The sequence below is a fragment of the Clinocottus analis genome, unplaced genomic scaffold, assembly GCF_023055335.1.
Source record: "Clinocottus analis isolate CAN_PGR_092001 unplaced genomic scaffold, fCliAna1.0.p SCAF_8, whole genome shotgun sequence".
In the NCBI taxonomy this organism is placed as follows: Eukaryota; Metazoa; Chordata; class Actinopteri; order Perciformes; family Cottidae; genus Clinocottus; species Clinocottus analis.
The window spans coordinates 9,665,491-9,692,751 of record NW_027176240.1 but is presented as its reverse complement, the minus strand read 5'-3'; the positions used below and the strand labels follow the sequence as shown (position 1 = coordinate 9,692,751).

The window sequence follows — 27,261 nt, the reverse complement described above, 5'->3', positions numbered from 1 at the left end:
AAAAGGGGGCAAAAGGGGATTAACTTCCGTTGTACATGTTCTCAATGTCATAAAGACGGGCACACGCATATATGTCTACAGTCATAAACACAATAGTTAGAAAGCTCCAAATGAAGAGAAATTATTTTAAATATGCATTTAAAAAGGAAGAAAATTCTTAAAACTCATACAGTAGTTTAAAAGTATTTGTCACACGTAGTCAGTTGTACAAAAAACAGATATGACAATTGTGAAAAAAACACTCTTAGTGTAAAAAGTGAGATTAATTATTATTAAATCAGTAGAAATCACTGACCCCATAAGTGGACATGTGCTTTGAGCAGCATTGTGCATCCACCATGAAAATGACAGATATACAGCATCAATTGTGCATGATTAAAAACATATCACCGGCATGTATTGATCCTGGCAGATAACGCCACATTTACCAAGGCCGGTTTTGACAGAGACGTGTTCAGAGCTTCGCTGCCTCAGTGTCGTAAACTTTTGCTTAGTTTGTGACCCATGCAGGACCAGGTCAATGAGTCAAATCAGGGCACGCTTTGTGAACGTCAGCATGTGGTAATAATCATTACATTTGACTGTGATGAATCCCACCCAAGGATTTTTTTTCCTGTGAGTAAACATTGTGATGGATACTTGTTTATCGTCATTTGTATTTTTTTTAAATTTTTAGTCGTCTTTTCAGTAGCCGTTAGGTGGCTTTGAAAGAAGCTAGCTGCAGTTTTTTTGTTAACTAACATCTATTAAATGCACTATTTGCTTTTGTGTAAAAACCCCTAGTTGCAAACATTTCCTTCTATGTGAAACAAATGATGTTTGACAAACGTGTCCCCAACTTTCTTTGTTTGACTCAGAGAGCAATGTAGCCTGGGTACATCCATCCTTGACCTATTTAATGGCTGGGTTCTGTTGAAGACCCGCCGCACAAATTGAAAAGTTTTCAGTTACTAAGTGAAATGTATGGCTCTGCCTCCGGTCCAGAAAAATTGGGGATTGTTCCATTTTAATTCAAAAACTCAATTTCAGACATCCTCCACGCTGCAACAAAGTGGATTTCTGGCCCATCCATTGCGCATCCATTGTCGGCATTTCAGCTGCCAGGACACACAATGAATGAGTGAATATTGATGAACACGGAAGATGTACCCAGGCCATTTTTCCCTGTTATTGTTGGCGTGGAGGTGGGGAAAAGAGGAGAGGCGCCCTTTGGATCCCCTGGGATTGAGGAACCCCTCTCCATATTCAGAACATTCCCTGTGAAGTTCAGAAAGAGATATCAATCTCACTTTAATGCTCTGGGCCTTCATTTGTTTGTGAGAGATGCGGAGCGCTGCTCAGATGACTGTGCCAATTCTTCAAATCCCACTTACAGTAGGAGTTTACACAGACACACACACACACACACACACACACACACACACACACACACACACACACACATGCGCGCATATACACCATGCACAGCAGAGCATCTGCCACTTTCCTCACCCCGTGCGTCCCAGGCGTCAGTGTCTTCAGCGGTGGAGTCTGCACTGTGGCACTCGAAGGTCTTGATTGAGGAAGCCGCTGCAGCTCTGTTGGCAGCTGAGAGTTAAGAATAAAAAATACACCATGGCTGTTTGAGCAGAAGCAACAACAGTCTATATTGGATAAATGGGTTAGTTTTTCTTTGTCACTTTCTTTGCAGGAAAAGGTGGACATGTGTGTGTGTTTGTGAAAGAGGAAGAAAGATGTGCTGGGGTCGTGTGGAATAATTTTGAATTGCTCAGATGGGATTTATTTTCTCTCAAGGGTTGATATGCCACTGAAGAAATAATGTTTAAACACTGGACCTATCAGCTTGTATACCTGGATGCAGTATTTTCTTTGTTGACATTGAAAGTTAGGGAACTACTTGTGAAGATACTGACCATGTATAATCCAAATGTCCAAGTCCAGATCGGGATCTTTGTTGCACATTACCCCTCTTCCCTCTGATATCGCTGATCACTCTAAAAATTGAGCCATTAATATCAAAACATAAAACAATTAAAATTACTTAGAAGACAAGTTGAAATGAGGATAATTGTTAAAAAAAGAAGATCTATGTTATTGAAACAGTTAAAATATCCTCGTTCTTCCACCATTAGTTTCAGGGTCTATATCATTAAAAATGTAATCATGTCTCACAGTTCTTTTCTACCCATGTTTTGTCTTGTTGCCTGTTTGTATGAGATGGAGGAGGTGCTTGGCCTTATTTGGAGCTCTGGTCTGATAATCATGATCAGAGGTAAGAGAGCAATTTGAGCGAAACACATGTTAGATTACCACAGTGGAACATTACACTGGTGCTCTGCATGTAGATGAAAGGTTCTTAGCCGCTGACAGTACAGCAAGCAGGGCCAATAATGACTCTAAGAAGTGAAATAATTACATGCATCCCCACAAATACAGCCATTCCTCACCTCACTGAACACCCCTTCTCTGGGCCTGTCTCTCTCTCTCTCTCTCTCTCTCTCTCTCTCTCTCTCTCTCTCTCTCTCTTTCTCTCTCTCTCTCTTCTCTCTTGTGGTGTGCTTGATGTGTCCTTACGTAGCCCACTGCAACAAAAAGACCCTCGCTGTTATCAGCTATGTTTTAAAAGCCGCTGGTTAATGTGTATTTTGGTTTTGTAGTTTTGATTATTTCCTCAAAACCACTCGACTCTTTTCTTTCTGTCTCTATTTCCAGCATCTTTCCACCTCTCCAGTGTGTCAGGCATCCAAACCTGGCTGTGGTTTGGTTTTAGCAAGGCAATGGGCCATGCAGCCCTTTTTTCCCCACAGTGGGCTTCTGAGTAGTGTCTTTGCCCTCACATGCGTTCAGTTGGGCCTGCTTTACCCACACTATTGATTGCAGGTGATGTTCTGGACTCAGTCCAGCTGACCTCGAAGGGGAGTCAGATACATCATTGTCCGAAGAGGAACCTCCGGAGACCAGACAGAAGCTGCTCACGTGTTAAGCAGTCTGACTTTGTCCAGCCGCTGAATCTGTCAACAAATGCCTCGGACACAAGTGTCTGAGCCGCTGAGCATGGACCAGTGATTTCAATAGTGAAACCAAAATAATGTGGATGCTCCACAGACAAACATTCATGCCTCGGCTGCTGTGTTTCCTGAATGACCATCCATGCACAACATATTCCTCACTTCACCTTTTCCTTCTGCTCGCTAATTAGAAATCTTAATATGCAATAATGTTAACATTGAGTCTAATTTGTGCAGCATGCATCTTTGTTTCTTACACACCTCAGAGCAATTGATGGATATCCAATGAGACGCAGAGTCTCTGCCAAAAGGAGTAGCTCTGCAGCATGTGACACATCGCTTAGGCTGGGGGGAAGTACGCCTTAAATTAATTAACATCGGACCTCGAGTAGCTGCTCACTTCTGTAAACAAACATTTTAATACGCGGTAATTAATTAAATCTGCCAAGCTACTCTGCCCCTACCATAGATCTCCCTTCATTCTTACTTTCCCCATCTTGTTAAAGAGTTTATTATGTGCTGAGTGAGATGAGGAGTAAATTCACAACTTTGCACGGGTCCATCTCTCTAGGACATTTTATTTACATCTTACTGCGATCTCATGTGTAATATTGTAAGTATAATCTGCCATTCCTGCACAGAACTCCCTTTTCATATGTAGTGAAAGATATGAGTATGTTATTTGGCATTTGTGAGGAAGGGAACAATAAAGGATATGTTGCATCTATCCTTCCCTGTTTAATAGCTTCTGGGTTCTGGATGTGAGACAACGAAAAGGCTGCAGTGACTAATGTTTAGTCTGACAGACAATGAAATATACTGTATGTGTGCACTATGAGTGTGGGTGTCTTATTTGATGGTCCAATAAGATGTTTTTTATTTGATACATTCTATTTTTTTGTTGTTGATTTAGCTAAAATTAGACAAAGGCAGGTTTTATGCAGCTAAACAGGATCAACGTTTTCTACCTTGAAAGAATGTCAAACATTAATAAGCAAACAGCTGAATTGACTGCACTGCAAATATAGAATCTCCTCAAGTAGATGAATACAATCAAAAAAAGCAATGTGAGTGAAAAATAACTAAATAAATAAAATCAGAGCAATGTTAATACTTATGGTAATTCTATAATTAGCAAACAGCCATTGAGTGGAATCTGTAGGCGGACTTTATTAGACTAAAACTGTGCCAAATATTGATGGATTAAGATTTATCTGGAAAGATTTCTTATTCAAGATGAATAAATTCAAACACTTCAACAAATCCTTCAAATTATCTACAGTGGATAGTTTTGTATTTATCAGAGATGGGGTAAAAAAAAAAGAAAGATTGTATGAGTATATGGAAATCCACATCAGTAGGGAATGGATGCAGACTCAAGGGGCATCGCTGCACAGGTAAGCTGCTTTTGGAGGGTTCATGTAAATCCTAAAGTCCAAAAGTCAATTACTGGGGCATCTCAAGCGTGTGTTACTGAAAGACTCTGATGTTTTATTGAAGAGAGGCTTTAATTCATCAGGCTTCTCGGCTCCCTTTCATGCAACTTGCAGAGGGAGAGCAAGGCACCTCCTTCAGATGGCCAGTGTCATATATCACACACACACACACACACACACACACACACACACACACACACACAGACAGAGAGAGAGAAAGAGAGAGAGAGAGAAAGAGAGAGAGAAAGAGAAAGAGAGAGAAAAAGAACACACACTAATGCCCAAAAACAACTCTCAGGTGGTCTGCTTCACTCCACTGACCAGACCATTACCCCCTACACACTCACACACACACTCACACGCACACACACACACACACACACACACACACACACACACACACACACACACACACACACACACACACATAGCCCTCTCAGTGCAGACCACACAGAGTAGAAATTCATCCACGCTGCATCCTCCGCTCTTTCTGTGTAAACTTAACATTTCAAACAAGTCGATGACACATTTTATTCACAAAAAAAAGAAAGAATCTGTCATACTGTAACCAGTCTGCTGTTCACCTAACTTGTAGCATTGCTGAGCCTTCCCAACAGACTGAAATCTTTTCTTTTGATGGGATGTGATCATCTTGGTAGCTCATTTCCTCACAGCAGGTTTAATGTTTTAGGAGTTATTGTATTGCACTGCCATCCTATCTGCTGATCACACTGCGTCTCTGTGCTTTATTCCCACTGGAATATTAATAAACAAATACTCTTGGCGTGCTGACACAGTCCCATCACAACAGAACAGGTCCTCTGTCTCTAATGTTTCCACAGCTGGATTGAAGGCTGGTGGTGGCATTGCCCAGAGTGAGACAAGCAGACAGCTTATTTTTCCACTGTGATTAGCCAAACTGTGCTGCTCATATACAAATGGAAATGGGATGTGCATGAGTGTCCCCCTCTCCTTACCCTCTCTCTCCCATCTGTCAAGACAATAGATTTTAATCTTTAATCCATGAGCAGCCATTGAATACTAGAGAATTACAAATTACAGATGTTTTACTGTGTTCTTTTTTTGTCCCGCAACACCTCCTGCCCGCTGTCTGCCTCCCTGTTCAGGCCTTCAGCTACACCTACATGATGTTGACACACAAAGGTGTTCACACATGTGCCACAAACAAATGTGCACAACGGAGACAGGGGTAGACACACACACACACACACACACACACACACACACACACACACACACACACACACACACACACACACACACACACTCGCATTACACACCCTCATTCTGTGCCATCATGGTACCATATGACACTGTCATCATTTGGTAATTAAACCCTTGCTGGCTTTAAATATGAAAAGCTGGCAAGAGTTGACGATGATGATTCTGGCTGTCGCTCAGCCCAGATTCCCCACAAACCATCCAGACACCAGGCAGGAAACATATTGTCCCTTTGTTGTCTTAGTTTGGCCATCTATTTCCCAGCAGAGGAAAACAAAAAATGATACAAACTATATATTTAAAGATTAAATGACTGTTTACAAATATCATCATGACATGATGGTGAATGAGGTTGGTGAAATTTTCCTGAAAAAGGCTCAAACACATGCGACTTCAGCGCTGGTGTGCGGTGTGATGAATGATGGGCACAGCCAAGTTACAGTGGCCTCCGAGTGAGAAGAGGGGGGTGGTGCCAGGGAGAGATGGGGGCACGAAGGGTGAAGGAGGGAGGTGTAGTTAATGTTCAGCCCATGAGCAAGTGGGACACTGTTTTTTTAAAAAAAGGGGAGTGGAGGGGTGGATGTGTGGTGGGGTGTGATGGAGGTTTTGGAGGATGAAGGGTGGAAGTGCAGGTGAGAACTCTAGCTGTCCGTGGAGAGGAGACAGGAAGAGAGGGTTTGAAGATACATACCCCACCATTAACCTGACTCCCCCACCACACACACACACACACACACACACACACACGCACACAGACACACACACTCGCTCCCTTTCAGCCCCCTGGCAATCTTGGACAGAGTAGATACCACTGACCAGTCTAATGGACTATGCCATAAGATCTCTCTACCCCCACAACGCCGTCCAACCAAAATGACTCCTCTCCCTCAATTTTCAATCTGCCTCTCCTGCAGACTCCGGTCATAACCCGTAAATGTGGTGTGCGGCTCCGAGAGGAGCTTAGGTTCCATTACTGACAGCCCACACAGCTTTATGGCCATTTAAGCTCCTCGATTTGGGTTCCTCCCATTCGGATGTTCCTGCAGACCCCCAGTGTGTCGCCTGAACAGATAGAGGGGAAAAAAAAAACTTATTAAGATCATTAATGACGAGAATACCAAAGCAGACGCAGCTCTTACTGCTGGAAATGTCTTTTTAATACTCCCAGCAATAAACAGTAAGACTGTAAAAACAACACAACAGCGTGTCGTTGTGTGCGTGTGTGTGTGTGTGTGTGTGTGTGTGTGCGTGTGTCTGCCACCCTGTAAATCTAAGCTTGTGAATTAGCATAAATTAAACACATTGGTAGTTTCTTGTGGATTATTATGGAGAACATTACACATAAATGAGCAGCATTTTAAAATGTGAACTTGTGCACCACATATTGGTTTAAATAGTTGGTAATAACGCAGCAAACGTAAAGCTCTCTGTTTTAGTCCATATTTATGCAGTTACTTTATTTAGTTTTGTTTTCAGCCACGTCGGTGAAATAATATATTTTTTAAATAAGATTATGCATCTAGAGGGATGCAGCGATCAGATGTTTTCCGTCCCGATATGACTACGATATCCGAGGCTTCATGTATCGGCCGATACTGAGTAGCCGATAGCAGTGTTTCATTAATAAGCTTCACGCCTCACTGTGTGGAAGAGATGGAATCGTTTTTGACTCAAACATTGTTTTCCTTCGTAAAACTAAATAAGAACCTGAATATAAATACATTGAATTGATATTTATTGAAATACCAATAAGTCCATCGTCACCGATACCCGATTCAGCAAATTGAGTCAGTATCGAACCGATATCAACATCAGAATTAGTGCATCTCTCATTGAAATAACTGAACGGACATTAATGTGTGTTAAAAAAAACAGACAGCACTCAAAGTAAGCTCCTCTTCAAATAGCATTTCAGTGGGAGTAAGTAAAGAACAAGTCGTTTTAAGCTGAGTCTCTTAGATCTAAAGTGTCCCATAATATCCATTACTGGTCCTTGGTCCAGTGGCAGCCTTATTACCATTTCTGAACTTCAAGCACTGTAAAGAGTCTTATGATACAAAATGTTTGTTAAATAGCCGATAGAGAAGCTATAATCTTTTAATGTTGAATTTTATAGCTTTACCACGCTCGGTCGTTCTTGTGGATATTGTAATATTGCATTTTTACTGGTTATTCATCTGTTAATGTTCCAGTTACTAAGTTTTATACTCTCCCTTATACTTTTTTTTGTATTCCCTCACACTGTTAAACACATAGAGAAAGTTTCCTCTTTATAAATGTGATATCTGACTGGACTAAATCTCTTGAGAGGAGCACTTTGAGAAAAGTGCTTTAGAGTCAATGGTTGAGGTGTTTGATGAGAAAAAATACACATCTTTGGAACCTGAAAATAACAAATGTGATCAGACTGCCAGATTAAAAAGTACACTGGAATTAACATCTGAAAATTAATTATTAATTGATTTCTGGTTTCTCACTGTATGCCTTTGCTACTGCCCCCACCACTATACCTTTCTCTCTGTGTGTGTGTGTGTGTGTGTGTGTGTGTGTGTGTGTGTGTGTGTGAGAGAGAAGAGAGAGAGAGAGAGAGAGAGAGAGAGAGAGAGAGAGAGAGAGAGAGAGAGAGAGAGAGAGAGAGAGAGAGAGAGAGGCTTTCTAATTTTCTAAATGTTAACCAGTGTTCAGTGTTGTAATGAGCCTTCACGTGAACGTGTCATATCTTAACCATACAACAAAAATGTATCTTCTTTTAATAAATCAATATTATAGATTGTTGGTGTTTCCAAAGGCAGTGTTCACGATGGGAAATATTTTGGGCATCTAAACTTCATCACATGTCTGCTGAAAATGTCCATGCATATTATTTATATTTAAAAAAAATTATGTTAATAGTTTCATAGTATTTCTATAATTTCGAACTAAATGTAAGTGTTATATAGACTGGAAAAACTACTCAACCACAACTCAATACATTTCCTGGAAATTAACTTTTGAGGGTTTTTCAGGCTCAGTAGTTGATATTGAATATAAAAAATGCATAACAGTGAGGGCAAAATATTGTGTTTTTCTGTTGTTATTCATGTACCTCGTGCTGAGTCAAACGCAGCTCCAGCTGTTTGAATACTGGACTGCTGTTTGTAAACACAAGCAAGTTTTACACGTCATTTTAATGCGATGCTCTATGTTCTTTGATTTCTATTTTTGTTTCTCTCCCTTTATCAATTCCTAGTTCATTGGAGCAGGGTTGCTTCCGCTTTTTGTTGTCGCCTAAACCGTTTAGTTTTGGATGATCGGTCAAAGATTCTGACAACCAGCGGGGAGAAGCACGACGCCCAGCCGGGGAGGGAGCGCAGGAGGCCGGACAGATCTACTGGGCTGCATCGGGGAGACGCACCATTAGACAAGGGGAGAGCCATGCCTCACAGCGCTGGACGAGCAGGTAGGATTTCTCCCTCTGCCTCATACTAATGTCCGTGTTTGTTCGCAGGTATGTGGCTCGCAAACTGTGAGCAGGCTCCCTGCTTATAGATCTGGATTGTATGTTTACTTTTCTTTTTTTGAAATCAAAGAAAAACCATAGTGTGCTTTTTTCTTTCATGTGGCGCAAGGATTTCATGCATTTACACTTTTTTTTTGTCAGAAATTACGGTCAAGATTTTATATTGGGATATAATTATTGTTAGAATTATTATTATTGTCGTTGTTGCAAATAATTGTCTATTAACATCACCTAAGCTTGGGGCTGTAATTGAAAAACATAGATCACAATCTAATTCACCTCTCAATTTTGGGTTTAGATGGGAAGATCAATGGAAAACAGTTGTAATGATCTAATTAATTATGGCAAAATTAAAAGCAACTACAAAATCAATCTGTGATGGTGTCGAGGATATAGTCAAATTGATATCCATCTGCTCCCGTTATAAAGCACATGAATAAGCAATCTAAGGACGCAGCTGATATCCTGCAGTTTGGCACAGCCTTCCCATATGGCTTTGGTGTCAGGAGACACCAAATCATTGTGGGGTATTATAAGTGACTCCCGTTATGACGCGGATGTTTTGGCTAATAGGGAAAATATATATACAGGGAGTTGTATAGAATTACAGTTTAGCAAAAGTATCTCTTAATTACAAAAGTTGAGAGTGAAAGACTCAGGTGAGTTTCCTTATTGGAGTGTTTACTTCACTGACACCTGGGTGTCCTCATATATGTTCTCCTATAGATTTAAAAAGCTTGTATTTGTCAAAAAGCTCACGAATCTATCAATAACAGAATGACAGAACAATAAACTAAATGCTTGAACAGGACGAAAAGCTTTACACACGCAAAGTCAAACTTTGAACTTGCAGGAAACTACACTGTGACAGAGGCTTCTGGGGTCGGGACACCTTTGGGGTCCTCAAAATATCCCAGGTAATTGTAAGTAAAAATGTACCAAAAAAAATCTATTAATCTTTTATTTCACTCTCTAACAGCAACTATCAAATCTTAACATGTATTTTAGATGAATATCCAAATTGTATCTGCTAAGGTGGGTGATGAGGCATTGTGCACGTGTCTGAGCCTCTGCATCGTCTGAAACACGCAGTGAAGACACATCAGGATAAACAAAAAAAACAGCACTATCGATTGTTGACGTGGACGCGCGTTGCGCCATATGTCTCCAAAAACGGAAGAAACGGATTTGTTTTGTCCTCCGAGGAAATTCATCATCCTCCCCTCCCTCCTCCTACGCTCTGTCTTCCCATCTCAATATTCTTATTAAAATACCAACAACAAATGATTTATTATCATTATTGTGAGTATCAGTTAGGCCTTCTTTTATTACTTCGTATTTACAATGGGGAATGTAGATTTTTTTTAAAAAGAAAACACGACTCAGAGCACAGGCTTATTATCAATTAAAAACAACACTGTGGTTTTGAACCTTGCACGTTTTTTTTAAATTCTTTTAAGTGCCTAAAATATATTAGAGTAAACAGATTTTATTGTGTGTGACAACTGGGCCGAGGGTCTTTAATATTATGCAGGCAACAACAAAAAAATCGAAAACAATAATCGCATTGGGTCCTGTTGTTTTAAAAGAGGGTGAAGTTTCTTAATTATCACGCCGTTTTCTCTGTAGTGCTGTGACACGGGGACGTCACAGCAGCAGTGCAGGAGAGGTACGGGGGGCAAATCGGGGTGTTGTGGGGGAAATAGCAGCAGCTTTAGGGCAAAAGTGCAGTGACGTGTGAAATTACAGCCCATGGTGCTACATATTGTACCAGAAGCTCCCTTCCCAAAAAAAAAAGCAGAAACAATAAGAGGAATCGTCCTCAAACTTGTCCAGAGGGCATCTGGCCGCTACGCGGAGCCCTGTGACGCAAAGTCCACAAACCCTTTAATTAACAGATTATTTGAAACAGTATTGTTAGTGTTATTATTAATGACGATTACACCAATATTATTGATAATGATGATAACAACCAACATAATACTATTACACTGTTGTGTCTTTCAACAACAAATACATCCATCCAGAAAGGAGGTTGTAGTTTTATACATCAGTAAAACAAAAAACAAAACAAAAAAACTCCACACTTTCTAAAAAATGAAACTGTCATCCGTTCATAGAAATCAATCTGACAGAATGATGCTGAGGAAACTGCAGCTAATTTAGCAAAACAGCAGTCACGTATAGACATCCAGAAGTTAGCGTTAACCTCGCGGTACAAACCATGTGAATGAGCACTTTCTCAATCTATGATTCTTCATTGATTGAGTGTTTTTCTTTTCGTTTCCTTTTCGATTGAGTTCTACCGGAAGAGATTAAGAGAGCACAATACCACTACAGTAGGTTTACCCGCAACCTTTGACCCGGCCTGGCAGCAGCAGCAGCAGCAGCAGCAGCAGCAGCAGCAGCAGCAGCATCCTACCTGCCTGCTGATGCTGCTGCTGCCTGTGAGCACAGCGGGCTGTGTAACCTACTGTGTGAGCGCCATCTACAGAGCGACGCTGCACACAGGCGGCGAGTGCATGATGATTATGATGATGATGGTGATGATAGTGATGATGATGATGGCCTACTGACTGACTCTCCCTCTGCAGGCTTGCAGCTCACCTTGCGCACATCCTGTCTGACCACACACGGATAAGGCATGTTGGACAAGAGGCAAGGCAGCTTTTTAGTCACAGAGAAATGGTGTTGCGTCATTATGCTGAACTCACAACATGGGAAGACTTATTCGTTTGTTTGAGAGCGTTTTTCTGGTCGATTTAATTACAGGAAGCGAGGAAGATAATGCAACGAGAAGGCTGCTGTAAAAACACAACACATGAACCAACGAATAAAAGAGAATTTATTGCCATATATATACATATATATATATATATATATATATATATATATATATATATATATATATATATATATATATATATATGTATATTTATATGTATATATATATATATATATATATATATATATATATATATATATATATATATATATATATATATATATATATTTGAAAAGATAACTAAGCTTTGGTATTTGAGATTGTAGATGCTCGCTAAGTGGGTTACTGGGTCGCCAGTTTAAGGATTAGTTCAATGATATTGTTATTGAAATCAGGAGAAAAAACATGTAGAATCTATAGACTATGATTGTTTGAAATATCTTAAAATAACAAGTAAAGCCTTCCCATGTGAGTCACAGTCTCACCATGTGTTTCTATTGGGAGTCTTTAACATGGAAACATTTGAGGAGCGTCGCTTTAAACAACGCACACATGCCTGACAGTGCTTTTACCTCTCTTCTACCCCCTGCTTTTAATTTCCTTAATTCTTCACCCCAAAGTCTCATCATTTCCCATTTCGTCTACCTCCCCTTCCTGGCTGTCGGATGCAGGGACCTCCTCATTTGAGCTGCAGGTTTGTACGTGGGCGAATCACAAAGTGTTGGAATCTATTGCCTTTGTCTGACAAGTCATCCATCTCTATGCGAGGGGATCTGTGGGATGGAGGTAAAAAAAAAAGAGAGGGGGGGGGGGGGGTGATCTGTGGGACTGCAGCTTTTAGAAACAGACACACAAGGAGAGGGGTTTCATTCTCAGCCCAAAGCTTCGCTCAGGCACAGCCCATTCCGGAGGAGAGGGGGACACACTGCTCTGTACTTCGCCGTGTCCATGTTGTTGTCATCTCCGCCCCTATCTGATTAAAGCACAGCCCGCCTTGCCTGCGCTTCCACGCAGTCAGAGGAGGAAGGATTTTTTTTTTTTACGGCCGCAGATTCCTGAGCGGGACCCGTGGAGACTCCGCAACTTCTTCTTGTTTTTTCCTCACGATGCCCTATAAACACAGACAGTGACCCGGTTTTGAGTCGATGTTGCCGCGATCCGGTGCGCTCTGCACACGCGCGGGTCATGCTCCGCACCTGACAGACCCTCTGCGAGACTTTTGAGTGTAGACTTGAACAAGAGGAAAACTTAGCATCGCCCACAAGAAGTTGTCCACCTCTGCGGACTCTTCGCACACGGACTGTTTGTACGCCAAATTATAAATCCTTGTTGCTGTTTGTTTTATTTTTTTTTTACCTCTCTAAAGCTGCATCATCGAGGCGAAACGGCGACCTCAGTCGATTACCTTTCTTTCCTTTGCTATCCAATGGATATTCACTGCAAAGCGGACCCCTTCTCGGCGATGCACCGTGAGTATATGAATTAGTTTCCACACAGCAAGTGTTGTGAGTTTCATTCCTGCACACATTAGTAATGACTGCGGTCTAGTTTACACAAAAAAAACATAGAAATGTTTAAGTTGCTTTATAACCAATAGGCATACATATATATATATATATATATATATATATATATATATATATATATATATATATATATATATATATATATATATATATATATATATATATATATATATGTATATATATTAATTGGAAGTCTATTTGGCAACGTTGTATTACTATACTGAAGATGAACACAGCTCTCAAATATTTAACATGTTAGTGCCTTAAGTCATTTTCCCAAACACTTAAAACATTGATAACTTTTGGAGCAAGAGTTATTGAAAAAAAAATAGATTCATTGACGCCTGTTTAAAGTTTGGTAATACACTATGGACGATTCGACGAAGAGAAACATGTTTTTAAACACGTCTGGTTTATTTTAAGAGCACGTGGGTCACTGAAGAGTTTCATTTTTGTATTTTTTATGTAAAGCTTTTTTTGTCAAATCAAAAGGACGAAATGTGAGCCGGTTTGCGCTACATCCACTTTAAAGTGACATAATAGAAACTCCTCAATTGAAATACAAAGTGTTTATTACCTGTGAAATTACAGTTAGGCGTCTTTAAAAACAAGGACACGTTGTGTGTAAATGGATGTAAACGAGTCACTATGATCTCTTACTCTAGCTTTACATGGTTAATAATAAAACTAGCGCAGATGCTCTCTTCATTTTCTTCATGTTTTCTTCTCCACACGATAGGGGTAAAGAAGACCCGGGCTGCTGTAAATTATTTATTCCTTCTCATTCGCACCATCCGCGTTTGTAATATGAGTTATCAAAGCTCATTTTAATTATTTACAATAATTGTGCGAGGAAAATTAAACAGGTTGAAACATAATATCTGCGACATGTGTTAGGCTGCAGTGGAGGAGGTGCTCTTGGAAAATATTGCCTATTGCCAATGTGCTGGGAGAGGAGTTTTATTTGTATTTTGGTGGTATCAAAAGAGCCAGTGAGGTATATTGTTTGCATAATGTTTTTATTAATTATGTTGTTTAATTCATTTAATATTTTGTGTAACATGTGTAAGTAAATCTATTAAATTTAACTTTTAGGCTAGTTCACTTTCTTCCATTATTATTATTATTATTATTATTATTATTATTATTATATTAGTAGTTGTATTACTGTCAATATGTATTATTTTTAGTATTATTATAGATGCGGTTATTATTAAGTATTATTTAATATCCCACTATTGTGTTAAGATGTTATACACAAACAAAGACTATTGGCCCAAATTACTATGTGCACGTCTGTTTGTGTGTTTGTGTGTGTGTGTGTGTGTGTGTGTGTGTGTGTGTGTGTGTGTATAAGTGTGTGTATGTCTTATAATTTTTGACAACAAAAAGAAAAGCTAAATGAAACATCCCATAAAATAAGAGAAAGCACAATGAGTCCAGGTGAAGAGAGGCCGTGTCCTCTGCAGGTATCTAATGTTTCGCTCCCCTGTGCTGCTGCTGTGTCCCACGCAGGGCACGGCGGTGTGAACCAGCTCGGCGGGGTGTTTGTGAACGGCAGACCCCTCCCGGACGTGGTGAGGCAGCGGATCGTGGAGCTGGCCCACCAGGGCGTCCGGCCCTGCGACATCTCCAGACAGCTACGGGTCAGTCACGGCTGTGTCAGCAAAATCCTCGGCAGGTAAAAGGGGGGATCCACTACCAGCAGAGCCCTTATGTGTGTCAAACATCAATCTTCTATAGCCCGTATATGCGCACCAAGCTCTATTTCAGCCTAAGCCATCGGTTATATAGGCAGGTCATTTTTGTTTTATTCCTTTATCCTTTTTTTTTGCTTGAACACAGCAGTTCTGCGTCCGAGATTTTCTATCCATCACCTGCAGCCTTGCAAGAGAAAAGCATCATAATCATGAAATATATTTTCGGAGGAGAGTTTCCAGCTAAGCATTGGGGATATAAAAATATCTGAGAGGAATGTGAGGCTGTATTAATATTATAGCAGACTGAAGGTGATTACGTGTATAAAGTAGAACGAGGTAACTTTAAAAGTCTACACATCCACAAATTGGAATATACTAAAAAAAACCACAAGTCTACGGCTATTATAAACTCACATTTGAGTTTCACAATCTTTTAGAAAAATACCACAAATACACACTTTACGTTCTTATATTTTCCATCAGTGTAAAAGCTCCTTTAAACCTGATACATTAGCTCTACATCATTTTTTTTTTTACTTCAGAGCACAAATGCTGTGAGATAATACTTTGAAATATATTTTTTTCAGCTATCAGAAGGCATTTCAGAGGTATTTCATTTCACACACACTGAATGTTTGTCACCAACATTTACCAATAGGTCATGGTGGCATGTCGTGCATGCTACTGTAAGCTCATGGAGACTAGAAATGAGGTCCAAACTGTGCTTTTACAGCTAAACTGTCCTTTGTTCTGTCCGTCTCACTGCTTATATTGTGTGATTTTAATTACACTGCTTTTCGTTGAAAATCCGCTATATTCACCTTCCAGCTGACACTTAATTATGCCCATATACCAGCACACTTCCACACCAATTATTAGATTACAGCCGCCATCATATTTGTAGGTATTTTTTGCCCTATATGTAACAGAAGGTCGGCGGAGATTTGTTTCCACACAAACGATATTTAGGCCACCTTTTTCCCATCAATCAGACTATTGTTGAATTAAGGAGGGATCCATTCAGGAACGCTCACTCTGTCCCCATGCAGGTACTACGAAACCGGCAGTATTAAACCCGGAGTCATTGGTGGCTCCAAACCAAAGGTTGCAACTCCGAAAGTGGTGGATAAAATTGCTGACTATAAGCGCCAGAATCCCACAATGTTCGCTTGGGAGATAAGGGACCGACTACTGGCTGAGGGCGTCTGCGACAACGACACTGTCCCCAGCGTTTCATCCATCAACAGGTAGGTGGAAATAATTTTGTTTCAAAAAGCATGCCGAAACGCGTAACTTCTCTCTGAAATTATTTCCTAGAATGTTCGCATGTGAAAATGTCTGAGTGAGCCAAATGCAAAAGGAAAACTAAAAGAGGAATCGGGTAAACCAGCTCTGAAATGAGCAGAGCGCGATGTCGTGTTCATATATGAGGCTATAGTCAGTCCCAGCCGAGGCTTCCCGGGTGGTCTCTCAAGTGCAATTCAATCTCCGGTGCGGCCCTCGACAACACAGCCAGCACGGGAGCCGAGGCTGGGGCCACGAAGAATCACATCTGTCTCGATAAAAACCGATCAATACCGCGTAACCAGATCCAGAGGCGGGGGGGAAATACCCGACAAAGTCGTTCAATACGCGGACCACACTGCGACAGAGGCGGCATGCAGCAGCTTCTTTATTGTCAACACCGAGGTGAATGTGGAGCGACAACACGTCACACGGTTGGGCTGATAGTGAGGGCGATTATAAATGTTTCCGGTTTTAATTATACAGTATATTGTACTATTAATAATTAGAATAACAAGTATCGTGAGTGTTATTAGAGTAGGATTAATGTATTATTATTATTTATAGAGAAATTACCGTCCCAAAATAGTGTTGAATTATGGGTAAATGGAATATAAAACAGTTTCTGTTAAAGCAGTAGACTATAGCGTGGACAAAGTGTCCTTAGACAGGGGACGCTGGTGAGAAGATCCGGTGCATTTGTGCAAAGTGAAAAAGCCCCATAGTGCCATGCGAGTGGTGAACTTTGGTTAGGAGGCACTGTTCCAGAGAGCTGGTCATCGGCATTACATTTTAATGAGCTGAAGAGAGTCTCATAACACATCAAGCTAAAGGCATGGAGATGGATGGATCTATATGTATAAAAGAAATTAAAGAAGAGAGAAAGACCTAGTATAAAATCTATCTGAAATGATGGTTTCAACAGGTCTTTTGGTGCCTTTCACCTGTTGTTCCTAAAACCAAAAGAACATTTTATTTAAGGGTGTGTGGAGACAATGTTTAATGTGTTACAATTACAAAACATTTCTGACCATCTGCTGAGTTTGAGCTGCGTGCAACAGCACTATTAGGAGAAATGTTTTCTTTTGAAACTAAGTTAGCCTGCACATTAATAATTAACATCAGGGTGTGTGTGTGTGTGTTTGTGTGTGCGTGTGCATGTGTGTGTGTGTGTGTGTGTGTGTGTGTGTGTGGCCATACACACAACTGCATTTTATATTTATTTAAAACATAGCATAGCAATAGCAGCGGGTTTCACTCTTGACTTATATTCCCCCAACATGTATATTAGTATTGAAGAAAGGTTAATTTCTATGTATTTTATGCCATATTAAAGTACAATAAAAATGTTTGTCAAGGAATAGTAAACCATAATTTTCAGGCTATTTTAAATATCTAAGGTTGTTTTTTTTTTAAATCTCACTGCTTGTGTTAAAGGCGGATTGATAAAGATTAGCAGGAGAGAGAAAGTGAGGATGAGGAGAGGACCCCTGGTGGTCTCTGTGGTTAAGGGGCTGACCTCTGCTCTGTTGACTAAAGAGGATGTCCTGGCTTTAAACACATTTTTTCTGCATTAATTATTAAAGATTACACAGAGGCTGGGTTGCACTTTGTTTTGTTGCTGCAGAGAGGAGTTTCCACCCGCTGCAACATGCTCAGTGGACAGAGTGGACATACGCATAAGGTCCTAAGCAGCTTTGAAGCATATTGATCCACATGTTTACCTTTCTTTGGGATTTTAAATTTTTTTTTTTATTACAACACCCAAACACCAAAGTTCTTAATTCACCCATCCAAATTGCTTCTTCAATATCAACAACATAGACTTGAAACAAAGTCCTTGAATTTACGAGGCTCCCTTGAGTCATGAGGTCAGATAACTGTTGTGGTGGAGATGTTAGAAATTCAAATAAAATATTGATGTGTGTTTTCTGGAGAAGGCTGCTAGCCTTTGTTGCCCTGCCTGAAGGAGAGAGTGTGGAGGACACATGAGATAGTGAGGAGAATGAAAAGAGTCTGATGTACATGTTTGCCCCCGAGGAAGTTAACCCCATAGCTGCCTGATTCAGAGTTGATAGCTCATTGTTGGATGCTGCATGTCTATGTGAACGTCGCTCGCCTCATCTGCAGTCAGTAAAAGTCTGTGTTTGTCACACCTCTCGAGTGAGAGGGCTTCCATGTGGGATTTCTGTCAGTGCACAACACTGCCTGTTATTCAATGATCTTGCAGTTGTCTGTCAATCAAAAGATTACCATACTCATGGTTTAACGTAATGCGATCATGTCCCATAAGAGCTAAATCTGAGCTTCATCCCACAGTACCTTTACAACAATACTCAATTTTACAAGTGTAAAATTATCTCTTGAGGCCTCACGTGCTTTTTGTTTTTAAAAAATGTCAGTTTGATTTTTTTACTTATTTATTTCAGAATGCACCATAGATTAAAAGACATCGGATGTGGCGGTGGTCTCTGGCAGGGCCAATAAGACACTATTGCTTTGCTGTCACATATAATTTATAGATCACCATTTGCATTTGCTGTTCCTCTCCACCATTTGTCGTCAAGTTTTCTATCCGGGAGTCCCAATCAATAGGCTCTGATCCTCAGTGAGCCCGGAGGATTCCTGTGTGCTACACTGAGCAACAAAAAGACCAAAAACTACAACAGACACCGGAGAGGTGACAGAGAATACAGGGAGGATGAAGAAATGAAACGCAGAAGAGTGGAGATAGAAAGAAGGAAAGACAGAGACGAGGGGTTTGAAAGACAGGAATTGTAAAGTACAGTAAAACGGAGAGCACATTGGAGAGTGGAGTAGAAATGAAAAAAAGAGGCTGAGGTTGAGAGAGAGAGAGGAGTGAAAGATCAGGTTTGAGCGATGGAGAGAGAAAAGGGAGAGCGAGGAGAAAAGAGGGAGTGGGGAGTCGAAGAGGGAGATTATTAGAGTTGGCCAGGTAGAGCCAGTGAAGCTGATCATTGAGGTGAATTGATGTGATTTCATGCTTTGTTTGCGAGATCATTCAGACCAAAGTGCAATGAAGACTTTCCCGCCACATCACATCTTACTGGTATGAGGGACTTTATCATATTTCTAACCCCAGAATCCAGCTAGATTGAATCCACAATCTCAGGGGGCAGCCCCCATTCAGCCTCACACAGGAGAGGAGAGATTGCCCCTAAAGCCCTGAGATTGGCTATTTGTGACAGGAGCCTGAATGTGAGGATACGAGCGCCCCAAACGATGGGCGCACTTGTACATGCACGGGCGTAAGTGGACGTGATGTGCCGTGGTTGAGTGTCCCGGGGCGGCTGGGCCGGTGTGAAATCTCCATGCTCTGGAAGCAGCATTGATTGATCCGTGTCTGTTGTTCACTTTCCCAGGATTATCCGCACCAAAGTCCAGCAGCAATTCCACCCGTCCCCTGACGGATCTGTCACGGCTCTGTCCCCGCCCGGCCACACCATAGGTAAGCTCGAATGACTCCAAGCGCAGATTACAGCACAGTCAAATGAGCCAATCAGGGATGCTGAAACAGGAGGAAATCACTTACATATGAAGACATACAAGCGTGTTACACATACACACGAATGAGAGACATGTGTACAGTACAAATACTAACTGAGCTTTGTCTGTCAGTGCCCAGCACAGCCTCGCCCCCTGTGAGCAGCGCCTCCAACGATCCCGTAGGATCCTACTCCATCAACGGCATTCTGGGTATCCCCCGCTCCAACGGCGAGAAGAGGAAACGAGACGATGGTAAGGGAGACGCGTAAAATGCCGTTGTTCTCCATCCTTTTAATTCTCTCCATCACTCGTCTCCGACTTTTTTTTTTTTCTTCTCCTGTGTGTGAAGAAGATGGCATTCATGACAGCGCTTCAGCCAAGTGTGTTTTTGTGTGCTGTCTCCAGTGACTTGTTATGTTGTATATCAGGCAGGGTGAGTGTTGAGAGAGTGTTGTGATTCAATCAGCTTTTTGATGCCGTGCGTTTTACCATACGCCCACAGAGCTGCATCTCACTTTTACACCATGCTCAGACATACTGTAGATATCACATATAGCTGTCATACAACTCTAATCCCCCTGGGCATCGATTAGATCGCGGGCCTCGATACGATCAGTTAAATTCTAGTATTGTATTCATCCTGCACTATATAGATATATTCTTTACCAAAATATATTTGATTCTGAATTGCAGTAAAACATCAATCATAAAGTATTTTTATAAGACAGTATACTAGTGTATAGGGCAAGGAAATAGCCCTCGATATGCTCCAAGATTAAGTAGAAGCCTATCCGGTCCAAGCCAGAATTTCTCATTCCTAGCAAGGCAAGAGAGTGGACACACACTGCCTGAGGGCTAATAGATTATCGGTTTCGCAAACAATTGGCTTTTTTAATGCCTATGAATTAACATGTCCCCGGTGGAGGCCTGAACAGGTGTAGGAACAGACCGGTGGAGGCAGGGAGGGGGCTGCGCGTGTGCCTGTGTGTGTGTGTGTGTGTGTGTGTGTGTGTGTGTGTGTGTGTGTGTGTGTGTGTGTGTGTGTGTGTGTGTGTGTGTGTGTGTGTGTGCACATGTGCGATTCTGTGGTGCTGCTTTGAGGTGGCTGATGGAGGAAATGGTTGAAAATGATCTCAAAGAGCACTCATCATAACGCTCCTTTTTTTTTAATCTTCATGTCTCTTCAGTTCTCTGGACTGGCAGCCACATGGATGGACGGAAAATCGGACATTGTAAGTTGAAATTTGACAATCTTCTCTTTTCAATACTTTCCTCTCAATTATTTTTTTTGCTCTTCCAGGGTTTTGAGTTTGTGAGTACGAGGCGGGAAAGATTTTTTTCCAATAAATAATCTTCTGACAAATTAAAATGAATTAAGCCAAAGTGGCTGTGGAAAATCAGGTTTTCCATGTAATGGCATACAAGTCAATATACAAAAATGCACAGTGTTGCTAATTTGCAATTTATATTAGTTAAAGATAATTGTAAATTTTAAACAGCAAGATGGAGTTTATTGTCAACTTCTTTTTTTCAATAATTTTAAAATCAGCATTTTGGCTTAATTTGAACTCTTATGTCAAAAGACCCTCTTGTGATTCATTTTCCACAGTCCACATTAAAAAATAATAATTGCATCATTGTTGTTATTTTACAAAACAAAGCTGCAGGCTACAAACAAGGGGAGACATAGCGTAAGAGCTTTCATTTTCTACAAATGACAAACTGGACTGTGTTGCATGTCTGTAAACCAATCAAAGATTTGAAGCGTCACATGTTTGCACCTCCATTGTGACAGTTTGACCACAATGAACATGAGACAAAGCGTTGCACAGTTTTTGTACTGCTGGTGTTGGGATGATGGTGGTGGCGTTTAATCCCAGTGTGGCTGAAGTCAGCGGTTGCCCTTTGAGGAGCAAAAAGGTCCCCATTACTGGAGGGCTGCAGAGATAATGTAGTGTGACACGTGTTATGTACACCGGGTCCTCGTAAGACGAGCTTCAGGGACAGAGGTGCCATAAGAGCCATTAATCTGTCCTCGTCATGTGTTATTGCAAATTAAAAGTAGCATGTAACATTGGACGGCTTTAAGTGAAGATGGGGGAGGTAAAAGAGAGATAGAGGAGTGCAATGAGAGGGGGAAAAGTGGTTTTATGGGGGGAAAGGGGGTGGGCGGGGGATAAGGAGGTTGCAGTGGCCTCAATGAGAGTTGACCAAGGATTTGAGCATGCAATCATATATAGCATACACACCTGTGCACGGAAATGTGTGCGTCTGTTTGTAACTCCGTGGCTTCAGATGCTTCTCACACAGTGAACATAGTGACATTTAAAAGAATTTGCAATTCTGCAGAGAAAAGCTATTAATTCACAAATTAACATCTCCCCTCTCCCTCCCTCCCTCCCCCTCTATCTTGGATGTGCAAGCTATCGAAAAGACAAAAGAAATAGCCTTAAGGGGGAAAATAGAGAGTCTCAGCCCTATCTGTGGAGAGATTGGTTTGCATGTCTGCGAGCAGCGATACCAATTATGCCAGTGCTGGGAGAATGCGTCTCAATGTGCCCCCTCCTTTGCCCCCCCCCCCCCTCCTTCCTTCCACCACCACCACCTCACCCCCGAATCTATCCATAGCCAGATTTATTTGTGTATCTCATTACAGGAAATGGAATGTTGTTCCTGCCAAATGCATTAATAGTAAAGTGGGGAAATTAGCCTGTTGTACAGCATGCTCGCACTCAGTCACTGAAACCTATGGTGGAAGTGGAAGCCAAGGAAAGACAGAGAGGATTGGGTGACAACTGTGTGATTGTCAAATGTGTATTAAAAAGCACGGAGTCCATGAACATGTTCATACAAAGTTTGGGCCTTACAAGTTGTTTCTTGAAGATGATTTTGAACTAATTATCATGTGAGACACCTGCTCTGATTTATTCTCTTTTTCTTTTAAAGGATCTGCTGTTTTTAATAGTGCTGCAGCCTTATGTAAATTCATTGTTTTCCTCGTCTGAGCACACAATGACAGGTTACTGCTGACCTTGCTGCTGTTTGCTGCTCGCAGGTTGATGTGACCTAACTGTATGTTTCTCTACGTCCTGGATGGAGCCCAGCAGAGCTCCGGGGAGGACAGGCAGCAGGGAGCTACAGTGATAAATTAGATGGAGAAACCAAAGGTCATAACTTGTGATTGTAGCGTGGGTGTGGGATGAGTGTAGAAGGAGCTGATGAGTGTGTGAGCGGGGAGAAAAAAATATGGCATAGCAGGCTGTTCAGTCATGACATGAAAGAACGATCGCACGCAGCAGCCGGAGTCATATCCACCTGGTTCAATAGCTCGGGGGAAAAATGAATACCGTTGCCGTTTTGATTTGTTCAGATTTGATGTTTGGCCCTTTTGGAGATTGTCCGGTGTGTATCTTTTAACACATATGACCCATTTGTGGAGTTTAAATCAGTTAGTGTATGGATTTGAACCTGGGCCTACACTGGTTGGCTAGTCAAGCCAGTCCATGACAATGAGTCAATAGAGGATCACTTTAAAAAATAAATGCATCCAGAGCGAGGCAGAAATAAATGGAATCATGAGCACCATGATGGCTCTGATGGGGTGAGTGTGAGAGAGAAAAGCCCAGGTTTGAGAGGGGCCACAGAGCGTAACATAGAGACAAGAAGCTGTTAGGGCCCCGACGGTAGAGGAGGACACAAAAGCGTCCACATTGCATTTCTCCCCCTCCTCCTCTGCTTTATCTCTATCGTTCTTTCACTTCAGCGTTACATTTTTTTCCTCTTATCGTCGCCCACTTCTTTCTAAGTCTTGCGAGTTTGTATTCAGCAACATGGCTGCGCGAGACCCCACGTATACTTGTAAACAATATACAATGTGATCCGTCACAAAAATATAAGGAGAGTGTATTCACTCAATGGAGAGGAATCATGTCAGAGAAAAGTCAATTATGGACAGCGATGCCGAGAATTAATGGAGCGGTGCATTACTCAGCTTGAGGAGGGGGAAAAGGCAAGAGAAAAGAGGGATACGTTAATTGTATTTCCACAAATACTTGCCACACAGGGTGGCAACTCTAAACGGCAGAGTGGTCCAGAGGAGGGTAGAGATGTTAGGACAAAGAAAAACAAGAGATGGGAATAGTCAGACTAAAGAGACAGACGGCCCGGATATCCTTGTATTTTCTCACATTTGTACGTTGTACTTGTTTCTTTATTTAAATAATAGAGGAAATGGTATTCAAACTGATTTGAAAGCAAAGCAAGTTATTTTGTATTTTAATTAAATACTTTTTTCTAGTTTGTGATACATTATTCTAGTTTGGGGTACATTATTCTAGTTTGTGGTATATTATTCTAGTTTGTGGTACATTATTCTAGTTTGTGGTATATTATTCTTTGTTGTTTAAATACTTATTCCAAAAATATTTTTGCACAAGTCTCACAGCACTGGCATATTTTAATTTGATAAAATAGCATTTTTTTCATCTTAACTTTCATTTAGTAGACAGCTTTGTCCACATTGACTCTGGCTAGATCAATGTCTTCCTCAAGGACACGTTGACATGTGTCCAACTCTCTTTACTGATCGTCTGGAGCGCCTCTCTTTTTGAAATTATAAATGCACAAACTGTATCCAATATAGTCGTATAAGTTTATTCATATATGAACTTACTGCTTTGGCTTGGATCTGATAATTCAAATGAAAGTAAATAAAATAACTTGACTGCTTCAGAAGACTAGCGACACAGACTCCGTGCTGGCAGTGAGTGTAAATATCAAATAAGCATCACTGTGCTTGCTTATAGTCAGTACACTAGTTGGTGGTGCTAAATCGAATTAATAAAGCTCTTAAACACGCCACAACATAACAGGATCTTAACAGCCATGGCAGTGTTGCTGCCTCTCTCCCTCTCGCTCCCCCACCCCAACTCTCCTTTCCGCTTCAGAGGTTTCATAAATATAGCTAGCTTACAGGGAAGGAGTGTTCACCCTCTGGGTATACCAGTTTGTTTGCGCTCTCTTCTCTTTTTTTTCAAGCATAACTGCATTTTTTAAAACATCAACAAATGATCCACAATTTGCGATAGCGTCATTTCCCCTATCAGCAAAAGACTTGCAGTCGGAAAACACTGTGTCATTGATTTACGGAGAGAGCCGAGCGATTTGTAGGAATTCATTTGCCTTTCAAACGAGCCACCATCTCTAATCTCCGCTGAGTTATCTTATCAGAGAGACAGGGGAGATGAAAGGAGGACATAAAGTCCCACCAAGCCTCCACAGGACGTCAACACAAAGCAAAACAGAACAGCGGTAGATACCATTGTGGTCCGTCTCACAGTCGCTACTGTCATTGGTTTGCTGTAAGTGTTAGTACAAATGGCCGACAGAGTAGGAGTGTAAATATTAGATAGACATTTTTGTATTTATTGATTACAGTATTGTTTCATAAGAATAGATGCAGTTTCATGCGATTGAGTTTGTCTTTGAGTTTTATACACAGTCCACTTCAAATGTTTGAATTCTTCATTTTGAAATATCTAACTTAAGTCCAACAGCATTTGTCTATTGAAGCTGATCAGAGAAAGCATTTCCCTGAAAGTACATGGCTTTAGGCTTGATGTGTGAATGTCACCGAATGTCTTGTTTTTATCTTGGTTTGTCTCCTCACACTTTGGTGTTAAAACGCAGAGAAGCAGTCAGCTGGTGCTGTGGGAGTGATAAGAGAATACCTGCTGAGACACCCAAAGGGGTTGAAGAAACACTGAGAAAATGAAGCCAGCCAATGAGACACACACACACACACACACACACACACACACACACACACACACACACACACACACACACACGATCTGACAGTCGGGCTTCACACTCCACTTGACACGCTGACTGTTAAAGGATGAATCTGATTTATTGCAGCTATTTTATGATATATGTCAAACATGAACTTCTAATGGTGAATTCTGAAAATAATTAGAGTTAGTATTATTTCCATTAAAAGGCCAAATCAATAATTCTTTGACCACATAAATTTGAAATATATCCACATACATAATTGAAGTTGAAATGCTTATTCTTAACTAAACATGACTAAAAATAAGACCTGTTTCACTCCAATTTCTAAACTATTTCTGTTGTAAACAAACCTTTAACAACATCACACAGTGTACTAATATAGATTTAGTTGTTTATTCTTAGTCTTGTGTTAAAAATCTCATTAATCAATTAACATGTTTGGCAATTGGGTTTTAAAATTGTTTATGTTTAGATAACAGAAAGTGCACCAAAAAGTAGCCACATGATGGAAATCTGTCCTTTTACAGCCAATTCAAAAGGCTAGATGTGTGTGTGTGTGTGTGTGTGTGTGTGTGTGTGTGTGTGTGTGTGTGTGTGTGTGTGTGTGTGTGTGTGTGTGTGTGGGTGCTGAGTATAAGCATGCTCCTCTATAGTGATTGACAAACACTCTTGCTATTGATTGAGCTTGCCTCTTTTCTTTGACCAACTGATACGAGGAAACTAATGACCCTTTTTTCTTCTGTACCACAGACAACAATTGAGTTTCATACAGCAACATTAATGATGCAACCTCAACCCTTCACTAAAGGGGGCCTTTTGTAGAAAAAAAGCAAAGCCTGCTAAAATATTTGGTTAACGGATGGTAGGAGAAACACAGGAGGCGGAAAAAAACTGATTCCTTCATAAATGTTACACAAAGCTAAAGTCGATATATTTTAGCAGAGAAACACACACCTACACACGCTTCCATCTACACGTACACACACACACACCTCTATTCCATTCTCTTCATGGATCTATTTCTTGGTGCGAGTCGGGTTCATCCTCTGGCCTCAGCCATTGAAAAAAGGTCAAGCAGCCGAGCAGAATGGCAATAACGCCCCTGAAATGGTACCATCAGTGGAACATGATTGATCAATTGAATTCCATAGCACAGAAAAATGTGGGATTAAGTAGAGTATTATACGCGCAATGAGTTGAGGCATGATGTTCATTCCAAGTTCATTTCGCCTCCCTCCTCTGCTGGCGGATCAGGCAATCAATAGCGGCCTTGCATATCATATATCACCGCTGGCTCGCCCAGGAGAGAACATAATCTGCTGCAAATTTAGAATGACAGATTTGTATGGGAGCTAAAGCCCTCATCCGCTGTTGGCGGCGGGGAGTAGGGAGGAAGGGAGGGTGGCGGGAGGCAGGCAGTGGAGTGCAGGTTCCTGGGATGCTGGCTGGAGGTTTCAGCTGCAGATTTCTTTTTTTTTGCTTTCAGTGTTCAGGACTTGATGAGTGAGCAGAGGGAGAGCTCCATGCGGCAGCGGCTG

At 41.1% G+C, this 27,261-nt stretch overlaps 1 protein-coding gene across 3 annotated transcripts in view; it reads left to right on the top strand.

Annotated features, from left to right (window-relative positions):
• The first annotated feature begins 13,276 nt into the window (after window positions 1–13,276).
• The window catches only part of pax2a (paired box 2a), a 28,844-nt gene continuing 14,859 nt past the window's right edge, over window positions 13,277–27,261 (top strand). For 2 of the 3 annotated variants that reach the window (XM_068567527.1, XM_068567524.1), the window contains exons 1-6: window positions 13,297–13,379; window positions 14,952–15,117; window positions 16,186–16,383; window positions 19,804–19,889; window positions 20,060–20,179; window positions 21,115–21,159. In XM_068567527.1, the coding sequence (XP_068423628.1) occupies window positions 13,337–13,379; window positions 14,952–15,117; window positions 16,186–16,383; window positions 19,804–19,889; window positions 20,060–20,179; window positions 21,115–21,159 (658 nt within the window). In that variant the 5' untranslated portion in view covers window positions 13,297–13,336. Of the gene's footprint in view, window positions 13,380–14,951; window positions 15,118–15,723; window positions 15,745–16,185; window positions 16,384–19,803; window positions 19,890–20,059; window positions 20,180–21,114; window positions 21,160–27,261 lie in introns of all 3 variants that reach the window. The other variant, XM_068567526.1, reaches the window with a different exon arrangement.